At 47.0% G+C, this 26,739-nt stretch overlaps 1 protein-coding gene across 3 annotated transcripts in view; it reads right to left on the bottom strand.

Annotated features, from left to right (window-relative positions):
* Window positions 1-308: 308 nt before the first annotated feature.
* LOC144756166 (E3 ubiquitin-protein ligase TRIM39-like) overlaps window positions 309-26,739 on the bottom strand; it is a 220,932-nt gene continuing 194,501 nt past the window's right edge. For 2 of the 3 annotated variants that reach the window (XR_013595092.1, XR_013595093.1), the window contains 3 exons: window positions 21,002-21,574; window positions 9,772-9,812; window positions 309-524 (listed from right to left, as the gene is read on the bottom strand). Coding sequence is in view for 1 of the 3 variants with exons in the window: in XM_078645746.1 (XP_078501872.1) it covers window positions 21,030-21,574 (545 nt within the window). In the remaining 2 variants the exon portion in view is untranslated. The remainder of the gene's footprint in view (window positions 525-9,771; window positions 9,813-21,001; window positions 21,575-26,739) is intronic. The other variant, XM_078645746.1, reaches the window with a different exon arrangement.

Below are 26,739 nucleotides of genomic sequence, written 5' to 3'. Positions count from 1 at the left end.
AGCCCCGGGATGATGGCATCGTAATCAGCCCCTTTGTTCTTGGTAAAGTTATATCATACAAGTTTGCATTAATTCTGTTTAGAGGTTTTTCTGTTGTTTAGAGGAAAATGCCTGTTGCACATACAAAAGGAAAAACAGGGACCTCCTCTTTAAATCTGCTCCCACCCCTTTGTGCCCTCTGAAATCCTGACAGAGCAAATAAACTCAACGCCATACTTTTCTGCCAAATTTGGTAAGGATTTGTTATTAGTGAATCAAAAAAGCCTTTTGAATGGAAAGTGCAAAATAACCATGACACACATATGAATTTGTATTTATTAGGCCAGACTATGGTGAATGAAGTTTATGCAATTAAACTAACTACTCCGAAATTCTTTCTCTTTTGAACAACTAGCGAATTAATGAAAAGTAAACTCTTCTTTAGCAGATGTACGGTCTTCGGATCTCTCCTCTGCCAGGACCTGGTTTATGTAAACAAAAACTTCTTAGTAGGCACCAGTCCTCATGGACACCATTTTCTCAACCTGGAAAATAGGGAGGTTGAGTTAGGAACACACTTAAAGGTAAACAGCTTTATTCTGATATATATATATATATATATATATATATATATATATATATATAAAAGAACCTCCTCAGGAAAAGATATATATATATTAATGTGTTGCATTTGCCCAGTTTCTTCTGTATTTTGTTTATTTAATTAATGTATATTTTCCAAAACAGTCTTTTCAAATTATATAACAATGAACTATTATGCAAAAACAAGGTATACAAAATCAAAAATGTAGCTTATTAGCTGAATATTTACTTTATAAAGTGCTTACAGAAATGTTCATTTGCAAAAACAACTTTACTAGCCACTACCTAGGTATAAGCATTGAAAAATTATAATATGCATTATTTATTTGCAAAATACTTAATTATCTGGAAAGATGTTTTAACTTTTAGCAAAAAGGATTATTGACATCGCAAAACGAAGATATTTTAACTTTACTCTGGGGCATGCTTAGAAACTTTCATTTACAAACATACCTAAGCAAAGCTCGTCCTACTGTTGACAACTGATAGGCATTAAAAACAGACTTTTATATATATTATTGTTTCTGTAAAGTGCTTGATTAGAAATGGAGCACGCAATACTCAAAAAACGACAATTTCTGAGTTGACTTGATGTAATTAGTCAGATCAGTTCCAATATCTAGATACTTAATTCATGTAAAGTGACTAATGCTTCGTTCGGACAGATTGGCGGATACATATTACCCCAAAACTGGGATTTAGAATTTTTTATTTCTTTACTGAAAAACAAACAATTTAAGTGGAAATGTGTAATACTATATTTCACCCTCTGATCACAAATACATTGATTGTCCACTGCTCACAAAATGTTTTACTTTGAGACCTCTTATTTTGCCAAATGGGGTCGATTCAGATTCCAATTCTTAAGATTAGATCTCAAATATGCTTTTGAGGAATTGAGATCATACAAGGAAATATACCTTCTCTTGAATCCCATGAAAAGAATGCATCACTGCCTTCTCAGAGGTCAAATAATGTATTCATTTGCTTTTTTTTTTAAACTAATTTCCGCAACTCTTTAATTTAAAACTCGTTTTACTTTAGCCAGAGAAAATAAACTTTCTAGTTGCAAAGTATCAACCCCTAGGGCTGCATTTGTACCCCACTCAGCAGAAAGCCAGTTTTTGGTTATATGACAATTTACTGACATTTACTATCCCATTGGAATGTTTGGCCTTCTATTGAAGCAGCGAGGAGACACTAGAGTAGATGGGCTGGATTGATTGTTGTAGTTTTGTATTCGTTATACTGTAATATAATTTATATAGTGCGCCCTGGCAAGGGGTAACCTGTTTAGTCCTGTGCACTCAAGTAAACCATTCAATGCATTCACTCCTGTTTTTTTGTGGTAAACTCGATTAACAGTTAGGTGTGATCAATAGTCGGAGATATGAGCATTAATGCAGATGAAGTGGTGAGATTACTAGAGCTAGATGAAATTAGGTATTGTTAAGTTTCAGGTGGAAGACTTTCAAAAGAGAGGTTGTGATCTTTGAAATGAGGTGTGTGCAGTTCGACAGAAATACAATAATGGAGATTAAACTAAACATGCATGCCAATACACTCCACATAAGTCCACATAAATCCAGTCTATGCCACGTAACAACATTCCACATAACTACACTTCACACCATGCCTCATAATACCACTCAACATAATTTTCACTCAACAGTGCACACTTCCACGTCACACAAATTCAACTCTACACATTTCCATTCCACACCACATAATTCAACAACAAACTACATAATTCAAACCAACAACACAATTACACAACACACCATATACATCCAATCTACACCACAAAATTCCACCTCATGCTACAATATTTAACAGTAAACTCCACTACATACCACTCCCCAACACAAAATACCATTCCAGATAATCTCTCTCCAAAACACACAATCCCACTCCATGACACACAATCCCACTCCACATAATTCCAGTACACTCAATACCCACAATTACTATCTACATAATTACACCATGCCACATTATTTCACCACACAACACAATTCCACTACTAACAATTCCAATCCACCCATACATGACTTGCATATATGCAAATGCATATATTGCAAAACCATATATTGCAAATGCTTGTTTACCTTCCAATGTGCCCCAGCATATCCTGTTCCTGGAGGGAGCTGCAATCCTTCTCCTGCCCCTTTCAGCACTGTGCTGCCTTGTCCCTTCTAGTGCCCTGTGGAGAATGCGGTCTCCGAGGGCCCCCACCCCCATCCTCTTTCCGGGCCTAGCTCGTGGCTCTGACTGAAGAGAAACAATGAACATGTTACTTTGTTTCTCTTCAGTCCTGGGTTAGAGCGAGGAGCTCAGAGCAGTCTGCAGACTGCAGCTGCTTTAGAGCAAGCCTCTCTCTCACAGCTCTCTACCGAAGAGCTGAGGGGGCCCCCTTCTCCTACTGAAGACTGGGGGCCCCCCGCACCGCGTGGGCTGCGGGGGTGTTTGTTACGCCCCTGCACCTTGTGCCAGCTCTCCCTGCAAAACTTCAACTAAACAGCTTGCCTGCAGTCCACTACCCTCTCCTGCCTGTTTACCTGCTTCCCTCTGTTGGTGCCTCCTCTGCTCCTTTCTTGCTCTGGTGTGCCTTTTCTGCTTGTTTTTCTGTTGCTTTGCCCTCTTCTGCTCCGTTTTGCCTTTTCTGCAAATTTTTCTACCACCTCTTTTGACATTTCTGCTAATTTTTCTGCCCTCTTTTGCCTTTTCTGCTTGTTTTTTGTCTGCCCTTTGTTTTGCCTTTTCTGCTTCTCAACTTCTTTTTCAAGCTGCCACTAAAGCCAAAATAGGGAAGGCATACGATCAATGGGCCAGATTCACAAAGGTAAACTGAGACGAAAGTCTAACTTTGCAATTTTCGGTATTCACAAAGGGCATTTACCTGTAATAAAGTTAGACTTTTGTTTCAGTTTAACTTAAGTTTTGGTCTTGAGTTTAACTGTGACCAAAAGTCTCCTTTTAGAGGGTTGTATTCCTCAACTTCTCTAGCCGTTCCAGGCCCTTGTTTTGTAAAATGGAAACTACATGCTTTTATGATATGTGCCATGCAAAAGAAAGAAAAATCAAGTACTACACGTGGCTCGGCACTACACATAGTCGATCTAGGAGAATAATAAGGAGGTCGTCTTTGATTAACCTTTTGATGCACATATCACTGTGCCTGACATCCAGGTGTAAACTCTGGTCACTTCCATGAATTATGTTGTGGAAAATCTGCTTCAGAGTCATGCGTGCTGTGGCAGATGAAGAGAAGCGCCCACTTCTAAAGAAGCAGAACCCAAAAATAAAACTTCAAAGACCCAGACCTTAAATCACATGTGGTGTCTGGAAAAGGACTATAAGAAAGGGAGACTAAGTTCCCAAATTTGTCATCTGCCAAGCAGCCAGACAGGCTGTGTGAGAAGGGGAAGCTCTGCAAGATAGACTTCTGCCTGTGGCCAGAACTGGGGGCTAGGGCAAGCTAGTCTCACAGCTAGTCTCTCAGTTGGGTGACCAGTGTGCCCTGTGAGGAACAGGAGTGTTGGAGGGAGTGAAGAACAGTGAAGAGCCCTATTGTGAGGACTCCCTGTGTGAGGTTTGAGGATTCGGCTGAGCACCGACTGGGCCGTAGCCTGTGTGCAAGACTGTTTTCAGCGACCCCTGTATGCCAGAGAGGGCCGCCGTAGACTCTGCCAAATATCAAGCGATGGGTGGAGGGTGCCACGCTTACATGGCTTTGTTGCAGTGACTTTGTATGCCACAGGGGGAGACTGGTGAAAGTGTGTGACCAGGAGGGGTGCAGTGGTGCGGGTGATAGCACCAGAGGAGTCTGCGTTGCGTCTAGAAGGCACAACGGCAACTCCATGTGCCAGGAGGGACTGCCAGGACCAAGTCTTCCAAAACTTTGGTCTATTTTCTGGGGCAGAAGTGAGGCTGTAACCGGTGGTTCTAGCTGCACCGAAGGATCTGCCCTGACTGACTCCTCCCATAGATCACCAGTACGCCCAGGAGGACGAGGCGCCCTCGAGTGACTCCAGTCAGGCACCAATGGAATTAATTTACCCCACCAGGGAGAACTTGACTTACCACATTGCTGGCAGCTGTAAGCTGCTCCGATCACTTGGGATAGGGGTAATGCCACTCCGGAGAGTAAGCCTGTGCCCTTCCACCGCTGTTGCATGTACTGCGGGAAGCTGGACCTCTCTGAGCAGGATCTGATCTTGCAATTGTCCAAGCTGAGTGCACCTACTGTAACGCCAAAAACGTCTGGGCTCCAGCTGTGGGTAAGACTTGAACTACGGCCTTTGGGGCCCCGAGCTTCACTGCTGAAGGTGCTGTGGCACCATGGCCACTTTTTACTGAGATCCTGAAGAGTTAAAAGGGAACTCTCGAGTACAGTCTAATAGTTTGCATTCCCTGATGTAGCCACCAGTAAATGTGGAATAATCCTGAAGACGTTTCACGAAGGAGAATGGGACAGGAATTCGCCTCACAACTACTAGAGGCCCGACCTGACGGGAGATTGTGTTATTCCACTTGAATGTTGCATCTATTTGCATTTGTAGAGTTAGAAATCAAATATTACTTTTTCTTATAAAAGCAATTATTTCGCTGGACATTGATGTACTGTTCGTACAGTTTGCACTTAAGAGTTTCTGATCACTGGCCTGTATCCACACCCCCACTCAGGGTGCCTTGACTGCTCGACCACAGCTACCAATGAGAGTCAAGTGCAGAAGGGCTAATTGGCCCAGTTCCTCAGGATTCATAGTGGGTTGGGCCAGGGGTCTAGATATCCAGGCAGTTCGGGAACTGCAGCAGTGTGCTACACATATACTGGTGCATAATATCCAAATAAAAGCAAGGTGTACATAACAAAAGCAACACTCTACAATACTTTTCATGGGCCGCTGTGGCAACAGACACATGTTATTATTTCTGGTATGAAAAGACTATACCGCAAGCCCATGCTCACATTCTATAATTCACTCTTACATCTGCCCCTACACTCATCCAGTCATTCAGTGTTTCATACTTACACTTTAACTCATTCATTCTCACTTTAATGTATCCATCCTCAAACTCTCACTCATCTATCATCCATTCTCAGTTCACTTGCCCATCCTCGCATTCATTCATTATTGTATCCTCACCTATCCTTTCACCCTTGATCGCCACACTGTCATTCAATTATCCATCCTTGCATCTTTCCATCCATCCTCATGACCTAATTTGTTCAAACTGCCTCAAACTCATTCATGCTTATTAATTTTCTTCAGTCTCCCTATCATTGAACATTCAATCCATCTTCCTATTTGTTCATGTATCCATCAGCACAACTGCACTTGTTCATCCATCTATGTTCACCATTCTATTTCCGTAAACTAAATATCCTCTGCTCTCTTCACCTACTTTCACATTTCCATTTATTCACTCATCGGAACCCTCATGCATTCAACAGAGTGAATCACCAAGTCATGAACAAGACTCTGTCCTTCATGGGCATCTCATAACTGTCGATTGATTCCTCTCCTTTCTTGTCCAATACGGTTCTCATAGATTCATCTAAATTCAACAAGTGGATCTGAACAAATTGATCCTAACCAATGTGGTCGAATAGACTCATCCCAATCCACACCCATCCAAACCTTTCCCCTGACATGTATGCAGTATGTTATTCAATGGGTGGCCTACATAAGCATACAACAACACATATACAACTAAATCTTACAGTTAAGCCCACACCCAGGATCCTACTTTTAAGCCATTACATAACAGCTAGTCAATCCTCCAGCCTGTCACAAGCCACACCCAACCTAGACTAAGTTCATTCTCATCAACAGACACAAGCTTCAACCCCAGGTGGAGTCTGGCTCAATTGCTCAGGCCTGCCAGGAGAAACTACGACAAACATGTATTCATGGCTAAATCCACACACTGCCAAACTCTGCTGGATAACTCCATTAATAACACTAAACTCATCTTTGACATATTTAAGCCTACGATGGTGCCCTCTCCATCTTTCAACTTTGAAGACTCTAGAGCCAAATATGAAGAGTCTGTGCACTTTTTTGACAAGGACCGTAGTCAATTGGGCGTTCCCTTCCTCCAACCTCTAAGGTCATATCATGAACAGCTGCCCTGGCCCACTGCAGAGCACGTTTTTTGCTTCTGATGTGTGTAAAGTTCATATATATATATATATTTTTATATATATGTATATATATAAATATATATATATATATGAACTTTACACACACCAGAAGCAAAATATATATATATATATATAACTTCGATTTCTTCCGCCTCCTCTCCTTCCAGCAAGAAAGTCACGGCACCGCAGCAGATGAGTTTCAATTTAATTTTATTTTACAACACCATGTTCAAAAGTGCAAATTACAGGATGGCCTACGCGTTTCGGCTACACCTAGCCTTCAACTGGACTCGTAATTTCTTAAAGTTGATGCATAGAATGCAAACAGCTGAATTTGGGGGAAAAAGAGAGCACGGATTGCCTCTCTGTGGCCCTACTTCTTCTGCATTAACGTTTATGCAAAATTACAAGTTATCTGTATATACGTTAGGCACATGCAATGCAAAAAAACAGGTGCTCAGCTCTGAGCCAGCGCAGCTCTTCATGATACGTTCCTGATGCTACTGATGTCCTTAACCATATTTGCAAAGGCCAGTGGAGATGGTCTAACCTCATGGAAGTCACCAAGGATGCTCTTCTCAACACAATGGCTAATGTGAAAACCACTAACCCCTTCAGTGATAAGAGTGCCTAGCAGCAGCGCGGAGGGGCTGCCCTGACACATCTTATCCTGATGGATCACATTAATCATCTCACCCCTCTTGCAGGGCTCATTCCACGACTGCCTCAAACTCGGAGGGTCTCACTCCTTCTTAGGATATGTTTGGCAGATCCCAACGATTCCACTGATTTTCAGGCAGTCTGGGATCTTTCCTTTCTAATAAAGGTGTTGGAAAGCTGGGTCTCCTCTCGGCTCTCAAACCATATCATAGTAAATGCATTCCTTGAACTCCTTTCTACCACTGATCAAATTTAAAAGAAAAATAAATTCTACTACCTCTCTCCAGCTCTGAGGGAGCTGCACTGACTTTCGCTGGAGGCTCAGATAAAATATAAAAGTTACCTGTCTCGACCTTCAAGGCACAACACAGAGGTAGACTGAGCTACCAAACAGATTTATTAACATATTCAATCGAATTTCTGAACACTGCAAGCCCTAAAGCGAGGATTCGTAGGTGCTGCAGCAAATATGATTGAACTAAGAACAACCCTGGACATCATATCATTCTGAAAAAGTCAGAAGACCACCTTCTCTTGATCAACTTGTCAGGAAAATGTATCAAGGCCTGAAATCAAGAACTCAATGGTGTAAATGATTTCAGCAAAAGTCTTCCCAGCAAAATGCTGTGTTTTGAAAAAACTTATTTCACAACTAATCTCTGCTGAGGCAGCAACGTCAATATGGTAGATGATGTCTCTAGCTTCCTTCCCTGGGACAGTGTGGCCTGTGCAGTCATATATTCCCCAATGTGTGGTAAAGTGGCGCTGTAGAAAACAATATAAATAAATAAATCAGGTTCCTGACATGGGCGAAGCACTGAAAGCGCTCTCCACCAAGTTGTAGATGATGTTTGAAGATGCCTCGATGCCGGCAGTTCTGGCCTCCTTATATGCAAACCTCTCTGCTTTGGTGTCTCACCCCCCCCCCCCGCGCATAATTCCCGTGGTCCAGGCTATATCTCAAATTTCCTCTCAGGTTGATATCTCTCTCCTCTCCAAACTATGGAGACCTTCAAAGGTGGATGTTCAACCACCACCAGAAGCTCAACCCCCTAAAAAACTGAAATGTTCCTCATTTCATCCAAGAGATTTTATTACCTGCACAACCTTAGATGCACTCATTTCACGTCATCATTCACGGGTTCACCCACGTAGTCAGATTTAAGCACCAGTCCCAAATTGGTGCTCTCGAGCAGCTTAGATTGCTTTGGGCGATCAGACAGTTCATTCTTGAGTAAAATCTGAAGTCCCTATTTTAAGCCCTCTTTCTTTCTACTTGGGCTCCCTCCTCACAGGAGTAACCAGAGCACTCTCTGCCCCTCTCAGAGATGTGGTGAACGCAGCAGCCTGATCTGTCAACAGATGCAAGACGTATGACCACATAACTGCAGTGGCATCCCACTCAGTGAAAGTTAGCTTGCATCACTCACAGAACCTTGCACACAGGGACCCTGGTAGCGGCAGAGAAGCTGAAAGCCCCAGGCGTCACTGCCTCCTGCGCAGCTCTAATTCTCTATTACTCGAGTGACAGCCTTCAAAGAAGAAAACTAGCTCTGAATTTATCTCCGGCTGAGCTGCAAGACTGTGGAAGACCTCCTTTCCCAAAGAGATTCTCATTCTGTTGTTTAATTTCTCTCCATGCCTCGTTCGATCTCTCTCTCTAGGACTCGACTATCTGATGTTCATGTTTTCCCTTGCAGGTTCTTCAAGGATTTTGTTCTCTATCTCTAATCAGTTGTGCTTCACCTTCATTTTATACACTTTTAGTGCCCCTATCAGGATGTTTTTCTTGTGTAATATGCTATCGTCGTTTTAATTTATTATAAAGCATTCTAACTCCCTCGGGCCATATAGGCGATACATAAAACTGCACTAAATATATATAAAAACACCATGTGAGCGGTCTCCCATTTTTCACCTTCCTCTTTAACTTTGCAAACTAACTAGAGCCTGTCTCTGGTACTTGTATTTGAAAGCAGCATAAAGACTATGAAAAGCCCCATGTTTTGGGGTAACGTGTGGACAGGGTCTGCATTAATACTCCCGATGTACAATGATCATAACAGTGGCCACATCCTGGGTAGTATGTGCTGTAAATGTTATTGGTGTGTCTTTATTAGGCCCTCTTCGTTCACTCATTTTTTCGTTGTGATGTAGACTGGGGGTGCTTTCTTCCCCCGATAGGATTTCACTTGCTGTATTCATCTAATTTGCTGGTGCATTTGCTCCACAAAGCTTGAAATGATTTGCTATTTTCCTCATGGTATTCTTAGGATTTGAATTGTACATCGGTTGTAAGTATTTATGTTCATAATCTTTCTGATGCCCTACGGCTACCTTTTACTTGCAGAAAAGATTCATTAGATAGTGTCACTTACCTACAGGTTATTATAGGTTGGTTGTGTCCATGTTTGTTTTTCTGTGGAAATGAGAAATAAAAGAAAGACTATTGAGAACACGCACAGCTTTTGATGCTTACTGATTTATTTGATATTTACTATTAGTTGAAATACTGGTTTGTTGTGTGCACTGAACCCAATGTGTTTCAATTTAAAATATTTTCTTTGCAAATTTGCTCACATTTAAGTGTTCCTCACCATATTTTCAAGGATTTTAAGTACTTCAAAGTGGCGTTCAATGACCTGAGTTTTTCTGCCCTCCGGATTTGTTCTAGGGCCTTTTCATTAGTTGACACTACTTATCAGAAATGAATATTTACAGTAAGATGTTTTCGAATGTTTATGCATGCTGGTTGTGAATACATTGTACTTTGAGTGTTTTCTATCCCTTTGGGGCACACTCTTACTCTTGGATCTATATAAAGTAAATTTTCTTCCTGTATGAGGTTTTAAAGAGGGACGGCCATTTCTGTTTCTTGACACTAAGGGCCTGATTATGATGGCAGTCAGAGGTCAATATATAACTCCTGTCAGCCTTTAAGTCAGGCTGGAGATACCAGACTGAACAGAGGTGTGCTGTCGTATCTTACTTAGCAGACAATTCTTGGGAACTTCTTCTACCTTGGCGTAATAGCCTAGACACTCCCTCAAAGGAATGCAAAGAATTGAGACTACCCTATTACTCTTCTCATAGCTGAAAGACCTAGAAAACCTGCTACACACTGAGATACATCTGAGACTATCAGGGTAGGTTAGTTTTCATTTTTTTTTTATTTCAAATTCTTTTTATTGAAGATTGAAAGAAAAACGAAAAGCAAGCACAAAACATATCCCATATGGTATTTTAAAGAATTGAAGACTTTCATTCTACACAAAGATTTATTGTCTGTCTGCAACCTTACCTGTATTTTTCAGTACATATCCTACGATATAAGATTTATCTGATTTTAGATGTGTGTGCATAGGGTTTTCTTTCTAAAGTATTCCATAGTTTGGCTGCTTGAACAGAGAAGGATGGGTCATCTATGTTTTTTTTTCTTGTATGGTGGGATTTTGAGGCAAGGTGCCAATCTGGAGTGGAGGAGGTGAATTTATTCCTGATGAAGAGTGGTCCTGTCCTATGTATCACTTTGTGGGTGATACGAAGCAGCTTGAATGTGGATCTTCTGGCAACCGGTAACCAATGTACAGCTTTCAAAGCAGGGGAGATGTGGGCTTATGGCTTTATATGTCATAGTTGTTAAAGGTGATCCAATGTAGAGGCTATTGGCATTATCAAGTTTAGACAGGACAAAAGATACAGTAGTTGGACCTTGTGTGAAAATCCCAGGTGAGGGAAGATGTGTCGCAGAGTTTTTATAGTAACAAAGCTTGATCTTGCTAGTTTGTCCACTTGGGCATTCATTGATAGCTTGGAGTCCATGATAATACCAATGTTTCTTACTTCCTTTGATACATTAGGTGGTGTCCCAGAGTATATAGTATGTAGAAAACACACCCAGGGAGTGGAAGGCAATCACCACCTCTGTCCGGCAGACCCTACTGTGCCATCCACAGGGCTGGCCTGTAAAACGGGGCTTCAGGCCCACCAAATGTAGCCTGACTGCAGCTGACTAAAAGCCTGCTGTCAAACCTGTCAAAATAACCTTTTTTGACAGGCATAAAACCTTGATTAAAAATATTAATAAGTCACCCATAAGAATACCTTGTTGCCTACATGGTAATAAGCCTTATATTTAACACTGGAACATTTGATGCATATGTCAAATTTAAGCTGGCATTTTCCTCCATTCACTGGCAGGGCTGTAGCTGGTTCCTAGAAAATGTCAAAATACAGATTATAACTTTAATCTGTAACTTCTGACTGGAAACGGCTAGATTAGTCATTCAAAGTCTAGTCTTTAGATTTATTAAAATCCCAGTTATTGGTGAAGTTAGATCTTCAATAAATACTTAGGAAAAGTAACTTTTAGGAAGTTATTTTTGTCCTGCCTGAAGCATCTAGAGGCTAAATTGTATTAGCCTGTCAGAGGCTGCCCAGTTTGTGCTTGACCTTTATGAGGTGTGAAAAGTGTTCCAAGAGAAGGACACTGTTTTAGATCGGTGACAGTTTTAGCTGGATGTGGGGCAAGTTATCCCTATCAGCTCAGGAAGGGCAGCTGGGGAGTTTCCAGGGGCTTTATTGACTTGAAACAGGAAGAGATAAGGCCTGCCTATTCATAGTTCAGTGTAGGGAGAGACCGTGGAGGGGGAAACTCTTTCCTCTCCAATCCAATGGCAGTCAGCCTAACTGCATTTCAAAGGGAGGGGAAGCTGGTCTCAGAACCAGTTTGGTGTAGCTTAGGAGGTGGAGACTGCTCATTTTCTTAAACTCTCCACTGACTGGCACACAAGCTCTTTCAAGGATTTTACAGCAGCCAATATTTGATCTATCATTGTCAAAGCTGAATCCATTATATTTTCAAAATTTCGAACACAACTCAGCTTGGGAACAAGCGATGGAATTAAGCTTAGGTCCTAGAACAGCAAAGCTCTAACCGGGCAAAGGTTGTAGTTTTTTTTAAATCACTGTTGAGCTTAAGATGATTACAGCTTATCTAGTACTCAACCAGAGAGAGATGCTCACATAACTAAGTGGCAGCAGTCTGAGTGCATAGAAGAAAATATTAAATCAATTATGCCAAAAGAATCATATAAAGGTTAAATGAATGAAAAGATGCAAACAATCCCTGAAGAACGCCACAAGATGATGCCTTACTCAGACAGTGAAAGAAATCAGACTTACTTGATATATTTGCCTATCAAGAAATCTGAAAACAAGCTCAAAATTGCAAGGCTACTCAGCAGAAGGAGTAGTTTCTGTCCTGTAACTCCAGTTCTGTAGTAGGGGTATCTCTGTTATAGTCATAATCTAGTGAATAGTCCCGCCCATGTGCGTGGACCCCGGAGCAATCAAAAATAATCTCTTACAGTGTCAAAAAATGCAGAAAATGCATAGACACTTAAGAGAGAATTTAAAGACAGATAATGCAGCCAAAAAAGGCTACACTGTCCAGTACTTCAACTAGAAATTCCACCATAAAATCCACAAAACAGCAAAGCCTGTACAGATTTCCCTTGCTTAACAGCAAAATCCCTCAGGAATGATAGAGAGAAGAACCTGGACAGACAAGCCCCATAGGCTGCCATTATGTGGCTTAATTAGGATACTGTGCCTTTAAGGAACCTTCCAGAACCTTCTCTCAGTATCCCAGAATGCATAGCAGGTCCAACTTAGCCTCAGTTCTTTTCGAGGGCGTAGGAAACGCCAGACCTGTAGCATTATGATCATGAACAACACTCCACCGGGGAGGCGGGAGGGCGCTTATGACTATAACAGAGATACCCCTACTACAGAACTGGAGTTACAGGACAGAAACTACTCCTTCTGTAGTAGGGGATCTCTGTGTATAGTCATAATCTAGTGAATAGAATGGCAAGCCCATCCCCACACCAAGCGGCGGTGGAGAGTAAAATAACGCCACTACTGTGCGAACAGATTCCGCAGCGAAGCCTGCCCAACCTGAGCGTCTGTCCTGGCATCAGAATCCAGGCAGTAATGCTTAGCAAAGGTATGGACCGACTTCCAAGTGGCCGCCTTGCAGATCTCTGCAATGGGAACATTACGGAGCATAGCTGTCGTAGCAGCCTTGCCCCTGGTGGAATGAGCCTTAGGTTTGCCCCCTAAGGTCTTATTAGCTTTGCAGTAACACAACTGAATGCAGGACACAATCCACCTAGAGATGGACTGTTTAGAGGTGGCAAGACCCGTCCTGACTGAACCATAATTGATGAACAATTGGTCTGACCTACGAACATCTTTAGTCTTATCAAGATAAAACTTCAGCACCCTCCGCACATCCAGGGAATGTAAAGACCTTTCCGCCGGAGACGAAGGATTCTGAAAGAACGTAGGCAAAGTGATAGTCTGATTGATATGAAAATCAGAAACAACCTTGGGAAGAAACTTAGGGTGAGTACGCAGAACAACTTTAGCATTATGAAATACAGTATAAGGTTCCTGGCAACACAATGCCTGAATCTCACTCACCCTGCGGGCCGATGTAATGGCCACTAGGAACGCCGCCTTCCAGGACAGGTGCTGCAACGAAGCCTTATGAATGGGTTCAAAAGGCTCCTTCATCAATCTGGACAGCACCACATTCAAGTCCCATGAAGGCGAAGGAAGCCTGACAGGAGGGAACACTTTCTTCAAGCCTTCCAAAAAATCTTTGATCACAGGGATCTGGAAAAAGGAAGTCTGTGAAGGGCCTTTCCTGTAGGCAGTCAAAGCAGCCAGATGAACCTTAATGGAATGGACATTAAGGCCCGACTGCGCCAGATGAAGCAGATACGGAAGGATGACATCTTCCTTGCATGACGTAGGGTCATAGTTCTTAGACTTGCACCAGATGCAAAACCTCTTCCACTTGTAAGCATAGGAAGTCCTAGTGGAAGGTCGCTTAGCCTCCTTCAGTATGCCCATACAATCCTCTGGGAGATGCAGATGGCCATATTGCACTATTTCAGGAGCCATGCCGCCAAACTCAAAGACGAGAGGTTGGGGTGCACCATCCGCCCCCCGAACTTCGTGAGAAGGTCCGGCCTGCACGGCAGCTTCATGTGAGGAAGGAGAGAACGGTGAAGCAGGTCCGTGAACCACCACTGTCTGGGCCATTCCGGGGCAATCAGAATCATTCTCGCCCTGGACTGGGACAGCTTGATGAGAACCGCCGGAATCAGGGGAATTGGTGGAAAAGCGTACAGAAAGCTGTTCGACCAGTTGATCCATAACGCGTTCCCCAGCGTCCCTGGTTGGTAGTACCTGGAGGCGAAGCCTCGGCATTTGCTGTTTTCGGCGGTGGCAAACAGATCTACGTCTGGAGTTCCCCACCTCGCGAAGACTTCTCCTAGTACTTCGTCGTTTATGACCCATTCGTGGTTTTCCTGCACGATTCTGCTCAGTTCGTCTGCCTGAACATTCTGCACACCTGGCAGATGGGTGGCCGTTATCGACAGTTCTCGAGCCAGAAGCCAGTGCCAGATCGCCTGCGCCTCCTGCGACAGAGTGCGCGATCTCGAGCCCCCCTGCTTGTTGAGGTAATACATCGTTGTCGTGTTGTCCGTCTGAACAAGCAGAGAGTTGGTCTGAAAGGACGGATGAAAGGCCTTCAGTGCCAAGTGAACAGCTCTCAGTTCCAGGAAATTGATGTGGTACGTGGACTCCGTCGGGGACCACGTCCCTTGAATTTGCAGGTCTCCGGAATGCGCCCCCCAACCTTGGAGAGACGCATCCGTCACGATGGTCTGTGTGGGAATGTCCTTGTGGAAGGGAACGCCTCTGAGGAGATTCTCCTTCGAGCACCACCACTTCAGAGACTGAAGAGCATGTAGAGACAGTCGTATCCTGTCGTCCCAAGAACCTCTCCTCTGGTCCCACTGATCCTCCAAGCACTCCTGCAGAGGTCGCATCTGTAGCCGTGCGTGAGGAGTGAGAAAGATGCAAGAGGCCATCGATCCCAGTAGAGAAGACACGGTCCTCACAGTCGTAGACGGAGTTTTCATGAGAGCCTGAGCCTTCCGAACGAGTGATAAACGTCGCTCTTCCGAAGGAGACACGCTTGCTGACAGCGTATTGATGGAGGCCCCCAAGTACTGGATGCACTGCACCGGAATCGGGACCGACTTGGACATGTTGATGTGCAACCCCAGCTTGTTCAAGAGAACGCACGTCTTCTGGAAGTGTGCTCGAGCTTCCGAGAAGGAGGAGGCCTTGATCAACCAATCGTCCAGGTACGGGTAGACAAACACCTTGTTCTTCCTCAGGTGTGCCGCTACCACTGCCATACATTTTGAGAATGTCCTGGGTGCAGACTTCAGTCCGAAGGGTAGCACCGTGTACTGATAGTGATTGGTGCCGACTTGAAAGCGCAGAAATTTTCTGTGTTTGCATGCAATGGGCACGTGGAAGTATGCGTCCTGTAGATCTATGGCACACATCCAGTCTCCCCGTTGCAGCTGAGGGTAGATCTGATGCAACGACAGCATGCGAAACTTTTCTCTGCGAATCCACTTGTTTGCCTGCCGCAAATCCAGAATGGGCCTGAACTCGTTTTTGTCCTTCTTGCGGACAAGAAAGAACCGAGAGTACAGACCTCTTCCTCTTTGAGACAGAGGTACGTCTTCGATCGCCCTTTTCCTTAGCAGAACGTCCGCCTCCGTCTGAAGCTCGCGCAGTTGATACTGCGAGCTGACGGGAGGAATCGATGGAGGAGGGCTGGTGAAACGTAGACTGTATCCATTGCAAACAATATTCAGCACCCACTTGTCCTGAGTAATTTTTCTCCACTCTGCCAGAAAAAATTGAACGCTTCCCCCCACCGGAGCGGGTAACGGACGAGGGGGAAGTAACAGCTCAGGGACGGGACCCGGCCGGGCCCTTGGTCGCGGTAGAGGACTGTTGACGACCTCTACCACCCTGTCGCTTCTGGAAGGGCTGCCTGTACTGCTGCTGCTGCTGCCGCTGTTGATGTTGACCAGCAGACTGCCCCCTTCCACGACCCTGCGCCCCAAACCGACGCTGGTACTGTCGGAAGGGTTTCTTTTCCTTGGGCTTTTCCAGGCCCACTGCCGTCAGGGTCTCCGCTTCGGCCTTCATCCTGGCCATCTCATCATCCGCGTGCTTCCCGAAGAGGGTATCTCCGGAAAACGGGAGATTCGCCACGCGTTGCTGTGCCTCCGGTTTCAACGATGTCAACCTGAGCCAAGCATGGCGTCTCTGGTGAATCCCGTGGCAATATCCGTGCGCGGACAGCAACGATATGTCTGCTGCGGCGCCGATGGCCTGATTAGAGACCAACATCCCCTCCTTGACGATCTCCACAAAGTCCTCCTTGCGGTCTCGAGGGACGAGGTCTGCGAACTGCTCCATCGAGTCCCAAAGGGACCGGTCGTAACGTCCCAGCAAAGCCGAGTCACTGGCTGCCTTCATGGACGAGGCGGATGTCCCACACGCCTTGCGACCAGCAGAATCGATCCACCGGCTCTCCTTGTCCGGAGGCACCGTGGACGCAGGGGAGGTGGCATGAAGCTTCCGAGCAGCAGTCACGATGACTGAATCCGGTACCGGGTCCTTCCTCAAGAAGGCTGGGTCTGAGTCCGGAGCCCTGTACTTTTTCAGTATCCTGGAAGGTACAGATTTCACCGTTGCCGGCGTCAGGAATAGCTGTTCGGCGGGCTCAAGGAGCCCCGGCACCAGAGGTAACAGGGGGCGAGACAAGTGCCTCTTGTGTAAAGTCTCAAAGATTACCGAGGTAGAAGCCGTAGGCGCTTCAACCTCAATGCCCAACTTCGCCGCACCACGCAGGAGAACCTCCTGAAATGTGCTAATATCGTCTATCGGAGACACCCTAGTCTCCGGCGAATCGGACAGCGTGGGCGAGTAGGAACGGGTCCCAGACGGAGAACGTGACCTGGACCGACGTCTCTTGTGATGATGCCTGGATCGTGATGAAGATCCGCGGCCACTCCTCGACTTGTCCCGTCTCCCCGAGCGAGACCTCGACCTCTTGGGCCTCGGACGCTCCTTCGGCCTCCCAGGGTCAGGAGCTCCAGGCTTCTTAGGAGTCTTCTTCGGAGGCGTCGGGAACTTAGGCATCGACACCCCCCTCGGTGGGATCGGGGGTGGAGGAGCAACCGGACGCGGGTCCCGCGGAGCCGGCTTCGGAGGCGGGGTAGGGGCCTTCGGAGGAGGACCCTTCGGCACAGCCGGCCGCGGAGGAGGCGTAGACGGCTTCATCGGAGTATCCACCCCGGAATGCGCCGGTCCCGGCGAGCCATCCCCTCTACCAGAGAGTGGGGAGCCCCCCACAGTCCTGGGCCTGTCCTTAGGACCTCCAGACGCTGAAGACCGGTGTCCAGACGACGACCGATGTCCCCTCGACGTCGAACGGTCCTTCGGCGTCGACCGAATCACACTCCTCGACGTCGAACCGTGTCTCCGTCTCGACGTCGACCCCGACCAGATCGACGAGCCACGAAACCTCGACGACGGGCGATGGTGCCTCGACGGCGACCTCGACCTCTTCGCCGGTCTCGACGTCGACTTCCCGGATCGCTTCGACGGCGAACCTTTGGACCTTCTCGACGTCGACCTCTCCGACCTTCTCGACGTCGATCTCCTTGACCGTCTCGACGTCGGCCTTTTGGAATGCTTCGACGTCGACCTCTTTGGCGCCGGAGATGCCTTTCGTCTCGACGGCGACCTTGACGACGAGGATCCCCTCGACGACGATGTCCTCGACGGCGAACGGCGGTGTCGCCTCGACGGCGAGCGCCGACGCCGGGCCCTCCGATGTCGATCACTCGACGCCGACAGCGACGACGAGGATATCGACACCGGCTTCGACGGCGGCCGGAACACGTTCCTCGACGTCGACGGGCGACGTTTTCTCGACCCAGAGCCCTGGGGAGACCTGGAACTGGCCGTTGACCGTCCCCTCGACGTCGTGGTCAGCGCAACTGACCCAGACGGAGACCTTGGGCGAGGGCTGGTCTTCCTGCCCCTGGGGAGCCCCCCAGAGGCCTCAGCATGGGTAGAAGGAGCCCCTCCTGACCCACCTCGTGCCTTCAGCTTTCTCTCCTCAAGTCCCTGAAGCCTGATCTTCTTCCTCTCCTTCAGGGTCCTTCCAGAGAAGCTTCTGCAGATCCTACACTCCTCCGGGATGTGGGAAGAGGGAAGGCAGAGAATACAGACCTCATGGGAGTCTGTCTTGGCCTTCTTTCTTGAGCACTCAGGGCATTTGTCGAATAATGCAGGCATTATGGACAAAAAAGAGTGCAGAAACACAGAAAGAAAGTCACCAGAGTACTGTAAAAGTACCAAAAATCGAAATCAGTGTAAAACACTAACAAAAACCCTTGAAAGGGAGAGCTCAATGCTCCAGGGTCCTGCTTGCAGGAGCCGGAAAAAAGAACTGAGGCTAAGTTGGACCTGCTATGCATTCTGGGATACTGAGAGAAGGTTCTGGAAGGTTCCTTAAAGGCACAGTATCCTAATTAAGCCACATAATGGCAGCCTATGGGGCTTGTCTGTCCAGGTTCTTCTCTCTATCATTCCTGAGGGATTTTGCTGTTAAGCAAGGGAAATCTGTACAGGCTTTGCTGTTTTGTGGATTTTATGGTGGAATTTCTAGTTGAAGTACTGGACAGTGTAGCCTTTTTTGGCTGCATTATCTGTCTTTAAATTCTCTCTTAAGTGTCTATGCATTTTCTGCATTTTTTGACACTGTAAGAGATTATTTTTGATTGCTCCGGGGTCCACGCACATGGGCGGGACTATTCACTAGATTATGACTATACACAGAGATCCCCTACTACAGAATTTGGATATTCAATGTTTCAAATGCCACAGAATTACTCCAGCTTACGTGCCATTATCAATGCAAAGGCCCAGCCCATTAATGGCTGTCACAATGGAAAGCTCAGTGCTTTCTCCAGGACACAAACCCTACTGTGTAGGCCTGTTATTCCTGTAACATGAAGGAAGTTAAAAAGTACAAATTCACTGCAAGTAAAACTAGCACTGTGAGCCCTACAGATCCTCTTTGTTAAAAAGTCACAGCCCCCCTTTACAATACATATTAATACAAGATTCCACCCCAACCCTTCTTATTCATTCTGCCACCCTTTACAAAATAACTTTTTCTGTTGCTGCCCTTTCTGACACCTTCAGCCAGTTCTAACTTTTAAGTCATTATAAGTGTGCATGCGCTCGCCGTCGTATACAAATGACATTTCCCACAATGCAATTTGCTGTTAGGTTTGAAAACAACCCCAAAACTGGACGAAAATGCCACACCACATTCTTGACAGCAGCTCGGTTTTAAACTTTTCAATATGCAGTCCGTCCCCGGCACACTTATTTCCTAAATACTTTTTTCCCCTTAGCAATGGGCATTCAAACACAGTCACTGTGCTCCGGCAATGGAAGGAGTGCGATTTTGTTTTTCTTACCCAACTGCTGCCTGCAGTGCACATAAACTGTGTACTGGTGGTTGCATACCCTCCTCCTGCGCAGCTTCTGGGGGGAGACAGCTGTAAGCTTGGTGCCTACACGCAGGGCAGAGTTATTGTGATAGCATTACTCGTTTGTGTTGACAATATACAGTTGGTGTACCTGACATTGCTCACTGCTAGTTACGTTATACACTTCACTTTACCTGATGAAAGTGATATTATCCACAGCCCATTTATCTACTTACAGCGGGTAATACAGCTTTTTTTTTTACCAAAATACATTGGGATCCCTTACAGGTTCATTAGCTGATGATAATGAGTGACATTACACATTACTTTTCCGGTGCCGGCATAGAGGGGTAGGTGACTCGGCTCCTTTTCCTCAGCAGATTGGACACAATGTTCCAGGTGTCTTAACACTCCCACGGACTCTGATTGAAGTGTTACTCTTACTACAGACAGGTCACTTCATGACACTACGGGAAAATTGACGCGTGGTGCGAACACGTGGTAGGTGGAACTCACCCCCATCACGTTGTGTAGATAGATTCACTCAATAGGTCCTGAAGAATTGCCACGAATCCTACTGACCAGCAGGCACGAAACATGTTGACCTCTAGAGTTGAGCATAGCTTAACTGAACCATTATGTCAGAAAGCTGCCACTCTGTTTGCTTTTAATGAGTTGGATAGCCAGCCAGAATAAAAGTCTTATTTGGACTATCCTACCTTTTTTAGTCACCTGTTTACTACATCTACACACCCTAGGCCCCTCTCCCCCACTGTATCATACGGCGAGGAACAAAAGATCTCTGCTAAAGAGCCCCTTCACGGGTGCCTGTCGGATATTGCAGCACCGACCCGACGAGGAGCAGGACCATATGATGAAGTATGACACCTAGCTCGTTGTGTGTGTGAGGACCCTTGTTCCGACAGAAGGAATTCCCCCTTCTCTCCCTCTCACCCTCAGAGTCACCCAGTTCACACTTACAAACAGAAGTGGCTTGTTTTATTGATTTTGTGTCTGTCTGGCACTGAGACAAGAGGAACTGCAACTTTAGGTATTAGCACTTGACTGGACATCCATGTTGGACCTCTATAAAAAGCCCTGCAATCCCTCTTTTGTTGATTGACATTACACAAAGCTCTCTTACCTGGTGTTGCCAGCATGCTGATAGGCTCTCACTCCTGACTCGTCACTGGAAGGATCCGTAATGCCCCAGCATTTTTGCCTCCTTTGATGAGATATGGACTGAAACAGAGCCTCAGCACACAGGGGATGGAGGACATATAGAACGTGTAGAGCAGAGACCTGTTATCCACATTGTACACTGAGAGCCTGCCCGCCTCATAATCCAGGAAAAAACCCACCACCCTGGGAGGCACATGGGGAGTCAGGAGGAAGGGAGGAGAGGAGAGAGCTTGGTATTCCCCATCCCTGAGCCACACTATCCAGTATCCATTCTCAGGTAATAGCACTATATCCCCTTTCCTGCTAACAGACTCATCACACACCCCCAGATCCCAGTCTGTCTTGTCCCCCACCTCCACCTCCCAGTAATGCTTCCCAGAGCGCAGCCTCTCTCTCCCCAAAACATTGATGACAGGTCTAAATCTCAAGGGTGTGTCAGGCAGATCCTGTGCTCTGAGTCCAAGCCTCACACTCTTTCTATCATCAGACACAATAAGTCTCCGGTGAGCAGAGTAAGGGTCCAGAGTCACGTCAGCTGCAAAACAGAGAAGAATAAATCAGAGCTTAGCAACCACTCACAGCAGAGCAGCAAAGAGCCAATTAGAGAAGCAATTACTCCTCGCCCCAAAACATCTGATTGTAATAGTGTAAGACCTTATTAGTGATACAGCCATTTATATTTCGAGCATGCAGACATCATCCTAAAAATCACACCATCACTCGTGCTTCTGGTTCTCGGTTGGTTTCTTTACTTGAGGTTCATTTTTTTTTTTTTTTTTTTAAAAGACGTTTATTAGTAGTCAAGAGAGCAGTACATATAGCAAAGCCTACAACCCCGTGGGCCGGCCGCATCATCACAGTGTTACGAGAGAATGAAGGAGCATGGAGGAGGATGTTCAGTTCCTTCGATCGTATCGTCAGTGAATAAGCTTTTAAGTACAACTTCATGCCACGAGTGCTCAATATTCAGTTATGCTGTCAAATGACGTCTTGTTTTATCTTTTTTTTATAAGTAAACATATTAACTCTGCAAACAAAATAAATCTCATCGGTGTGTCCCAATCTTTGGCTGCTCTATCGCGCATCTCTCCGGTATCTACAACACTGAAACCCATGGGTTGTAACATCAGACCATGGAGGTGTGTCAATGGGATAGGGGTTAGTAGTGCACGTGTTCAGTCTGTCTTCGTCGTGGTGTACGACAGTCACGTAGAGCGGTAGGGACCCACGGGCTGTCAACGAAGTGTGTGATGTGCCAGACGGGCAAATGGTATAGCCATGTTGCATATTGGGGAGACTCCACCTGCGTCCAGTCCCGTGGCTGGATATGTAGCCAGGTGAGTCTTCCGGATGTGGCGTGTGAGGAAGACAGGGCTATGTCTGGGAGGCAAGAGTCCGAAACGATGAACATAGGTGTGAGTGTGGGAGGGGAAGCGGTAGGGGAGAGTGTGCCTGTGGGTGCGATGTTACGAGAAAGGGTCTAGGAGGATATTTCAATATGTCATGGAGTATTGGTCCCCCGTGTGGGCAGTCGTCCAGGTCCACAGCCAGCTCGTCGGATGCGTGGTGCAGCCGCTACCCGGGGCGTCTGGGGGGGAGGCAGGCCACCCTGCGAGTGTCATGAGGGGGGGGTAGCAACCCGCGTCCTTGTCTTCGCCACGGATACCCCAACAGTGCTATCCCAATTGTGGCAGTCTCTGAGCGAGCCCTCTGGCCGTGCCCTCCCCCTGGAGGGAACCCAGGAGGTCGTCCCAGAGCTGCGCTATCGGGAACTGCCGTAAGCCTGCTTTCTCCTCCCGGTGCAGTGGCGTGCTTTCTGCTCTAGCCCAGTTGGTAAAGGACGCATACCAGTATTTGGGGAGTGGCGGGTCTCTTTGTTGCCAGTGTTTGGTGAGCAGCCGCTTGGCCGTGATGAGGCCTAGGTCCCAGAACCTATCTTGTGTCTTATTGAGTTTGGTCCTTTTGTATAGCCCGAGAATGCAAGCCTCCCATGTGTGTGGCAGCCCCGGGCCTGTGCTATGTGTCAGGAGAGATGTCACCTCCCCCCAGTATGTGGCTAGAGAGGGGCAGTGCCAGAGCATGTGTAGGATGTCTGCGCCTAGCAGGTCGCATCTGGGACAGGTGGCAGTGTTGACCATGAAGTACCTGTTGATTCTGTCCGGCGATAGATATGCCTGGTGCAGTATGTAGAACTGAATCGTCCGGAAGCGGGAGTTGCGTGGGATATTCACGGGGACAGCCAGTACCTGGGTCCATTCCTTATCTGTCCAATCCCTCCCTCGGTGGGCCGCCCATTTATCCCGAATCGGTTGTGTAGACCTTTGCGTGTGCATAAGGAGGGCCTGTACCAACCAGTGAATGATGTGGGAGCCGTTGCCCATGACGTGTAGGTATTGCATTAGGTGGTGTATCGGCGGCTCTTCATGAACATCTCCCCAGGACTCCGTGTATGTCCGTAGTATAGACGCGTGAAGCAGGAATTGCCCTGCTGGCAGGCCCGTGCCCTCCGACAGTTCCGCAAATGGGAGTATGGTACCATCCGCGTAGAGGTCGCCCATGGTCTCCACCCCAACCTCAGTCCAGCTCTCCAGGATGCGTGGCGTCACCGTTCCACCCCTCCGGGGGGTGCCCAGCAGGGGGAGCGCAGGGGCATATGGTCTGACTCCCTGGGTCAATTTTAGGCTATGGATGAAGCATTTACGGGCCACAGCCACGTGCAGGGGTAGAGGGTGGGGTCCCTTGGTCAGGGGGTGAAACAAGGCGCACACCTGCGTGTGGGTCCATTGGTAGGCAGCAGTGGCCGTGTCGTCCAGGTGCGAGCCGCTAAACCAGTGAGTCACCCATTGCAACTGCGCGGCCAGGTAGTACAGCTCCATGTTAGGAACTGCCAGCCCTCCTTCAGTAGTCGGGGAGTACAGTTTCGCCAGGGCCACGCGGGGGCGCCCGGTGTTCCAGATCAGGCTACGGATCATTGATTCCAGGTCGCGGAAGATCTTTGTGGGGACATACAGTGGGAGGTTTGCGAAGTGATATAGCAGCCTAGGCAAAGCTATCATCTTGGATAGTGCAATCCTGCTGGGCACGTTCAAGTTCAAGTTCATGTATTTATAAAGCGCACTACTCAACCAGAGGGTCTCAAGGCGCTGGAGGGAGGGGTTTACTTTTTATCGAATAGCCATGTTTTCAGTTCTTTTCTGAAGGAGATGTGATTCTGAGTAAGGCGGAGGTGGGTGGGGAGTGAGTTCCAGGTCTTGGCAGCCAGGAAGGAGAAGGATCTGCCACCCATGGTGGTTTTTCGGATGCGCGGGACTGCGGCGAGGGCTTGATTGGATGATCTTAGTTGGCGGGTAGGATAGTAGAAGGACAGTCGGGTGTTGAGGCATTCGGGTCCTAGATTATAAAGGGCCTTGTGTGCGTGGGTAAGAAGGCGGAAAGTAATTCTTTTGTTGACGGGAAGCCAGTGGAGGTTTTTTAAGTGACCGGTGATGTGCTCTTGGCGCGGGATGTCTAATATGAGTCTCGCTGATGCGTTTTGGATGCGCTGGAGTTTTTTCTGCAATTTTGTTGTAATTCCGGCGTAGAGTGTGTTGCCATAGTCCAGTCGACTCGTGACCAGTGCATGGGTGACAGTCTTTCTTGTTTCGAGGGGGATCCAGCGGAAGATCTTTTTGAGAATGCGAAGGACGTTGAAGCAGGAGGACGATACGGCGTTGACTTGTCTGGACATTGAGAGGGAGGAGTCTAGAATGAAGCCAAGGTTACGTGCATGGTCTGTGGGTGTGGGCGCAGATCCCAAAGCGGAAGGCCACCAGGAGTCGTCCCAAGCTGAGGGGGAGGATCCTAGGATGAGCACCTCCGTCTTGTCTGAGTTGAGTTTTAAGCGGCTCTGTTTCATCCATTCGGCTACTTCTTTCATACCTTCGTGAAGGTTGTTTTTGGCGGTGTTGGGGTCTTTGGTGAGGGAAAGGATTAGCTGGGTGTCGTCGGCGTAGGAGATGATGTTGAGGTTGTGTTGACGTGCGATGGAGGCGAGGGGACTCATGTAGACGTTGAAGAGGGTGGGACTGAGTGAGGAGCCTTGAGGTACGCCGCAGATGACTTCGGTGGGCTCTGAGTAGAATGGGGGGAGTCGGACTCTCTGTGTTCTCCCGGCTAGGAATGAGATGATCCAGTCCAAGGCTTTTCCTTGTATGCCAATGTTGTTGAGGCGTTGTATGAGGGTGTTGTGACAGACAGTGTCGAAGGCGGCGGAGAGGTCGAGTAGAATGAGGGCCACTGTTTCACCGTTGTCCAGGAGTGCTCGGATGTCGTCGGTCGCCGCAATGAGGGCGGTTTCGGTGCTGTGTTTGGCTCGAAAGCCGTTCTGAGAGGGATCCAGGGAGTTGTTGGATTCAAGGAAGGCTGCTAGTTGGCTATTGACGGCTTTCTCGATGATTTTGGCCAGGAAAGGGAGGAGGGAAATGGGTCGGTAGTTTTTCAGATCTGAGGGGTCTGCTGTTGGTTTTTTCAGAAGGGCGCTGAGTTCGGTGTGTTTCCATATTTCTGGAAAGGTGGCGGAGTCGAAGGAGCAGTTGATGACATCGCGGAGTTGGGGAGCGATGATGGAGTCAGCTTTGTTGAAGATGAAGTGGGGGCAGGGGTCAGAAGGTGAGCCAGAGTGGATTGAGTTCATGAGGCGAATGGTGTCTTCACTGGTGATTGGGTTCCAGGAGTTGAGGTAGTTAGTTGGAGGGGTGGGATCTGAAGTGGGTGGGGTGAGTTGGTCATTGGGAGTATTCTTGAAGCTGTTGTGGATGTCGGCAATTTTGTTGTAGAATAAGGAGGATAGCGCATCGCAGAGGTCTTGGGAGTTAGTGATGTCGTTGGATGCTGCGGGGGGGTTGGTGAATTCTTTGACGATATTGAAGAGTTCCTTGCTGTTATGAGAATTGTTGTCGAGACGGTCCTTAAGTGCTGGGCTCGCAACGAGGAGATAGCGCGCACCAGGTTGCCCTCTAGTATTGTTTGCGTGTCCCTGTATATGTACATCCCGAGGTACTTAAAGGTGGTAGGATACCATGTGAGTCGAGCACCTCCAAGGTGCACATCGCACTCCCGCAGGTCCGGGCTGAACGAATACACTCCGGACTTTGTCCAGTTGACCTTAAGGCCCGATACTTCTTCGAACGTCCGGAAAATATCCGACAGTTCGTCCGGTACCGCGGTAAGGTCCCGTACATACAGCAGGAGGTCGTCCGCATAGAGCGAAACTATATGTACCCCGTCAGCCAGCGGGATCCCCCATCCTGCTCCCCTGTCCCGCAGTAGCGCCGCCAGGGGCTCAATGGCCATTCTTTACTTGAGGTTCATATTATATGAAATCAAGATGAAATAGAATATTCTTGGACTAGAATGACAAGACATGTTATCAGCATAGGAAGTGGAAGGCAAATATCCTAAAAGTGCTGCAGTGCCATTACAATCCAGCCAATCCAGTCAAACTATTAATCAAGTAGTGCAACATTAGGAAGTTGTTTTCTAAATAATTTTTCTTATAAAATCCAAGAATGTCATCATTTTGCAGTTCTGCTGTGGTTTGGTTGGGTCCAGTCCTTTTATTAGGGCTGTTCTGGATGAGCGAATGCCCCTGACATTAAACGTGTTTGCCCAGTATTAAAACCAGAACAGATTTTAAAAAGGGGCATAAACAAATCAAACGAA

Source organism: Lissotriton helveticus, chromosome 5_1 (genome assembly GCF_964261635.1).
Source record: "Lissotriton helveticus chromosome 5_1, aLisHel1.1, whole genome shotgun sequence".
Lineage (NCBI taxonomy): Eukaryota > Metazoa > Chordata > Amphibia > Caudata > Salamandridae > Lissotriton > Lissotriton helveticus.
The sequence above is the reverse complement of the archived record's forward strand: the minus strand, read 5'-3'. Positions and strand labels throughout refer to the sequence as shown.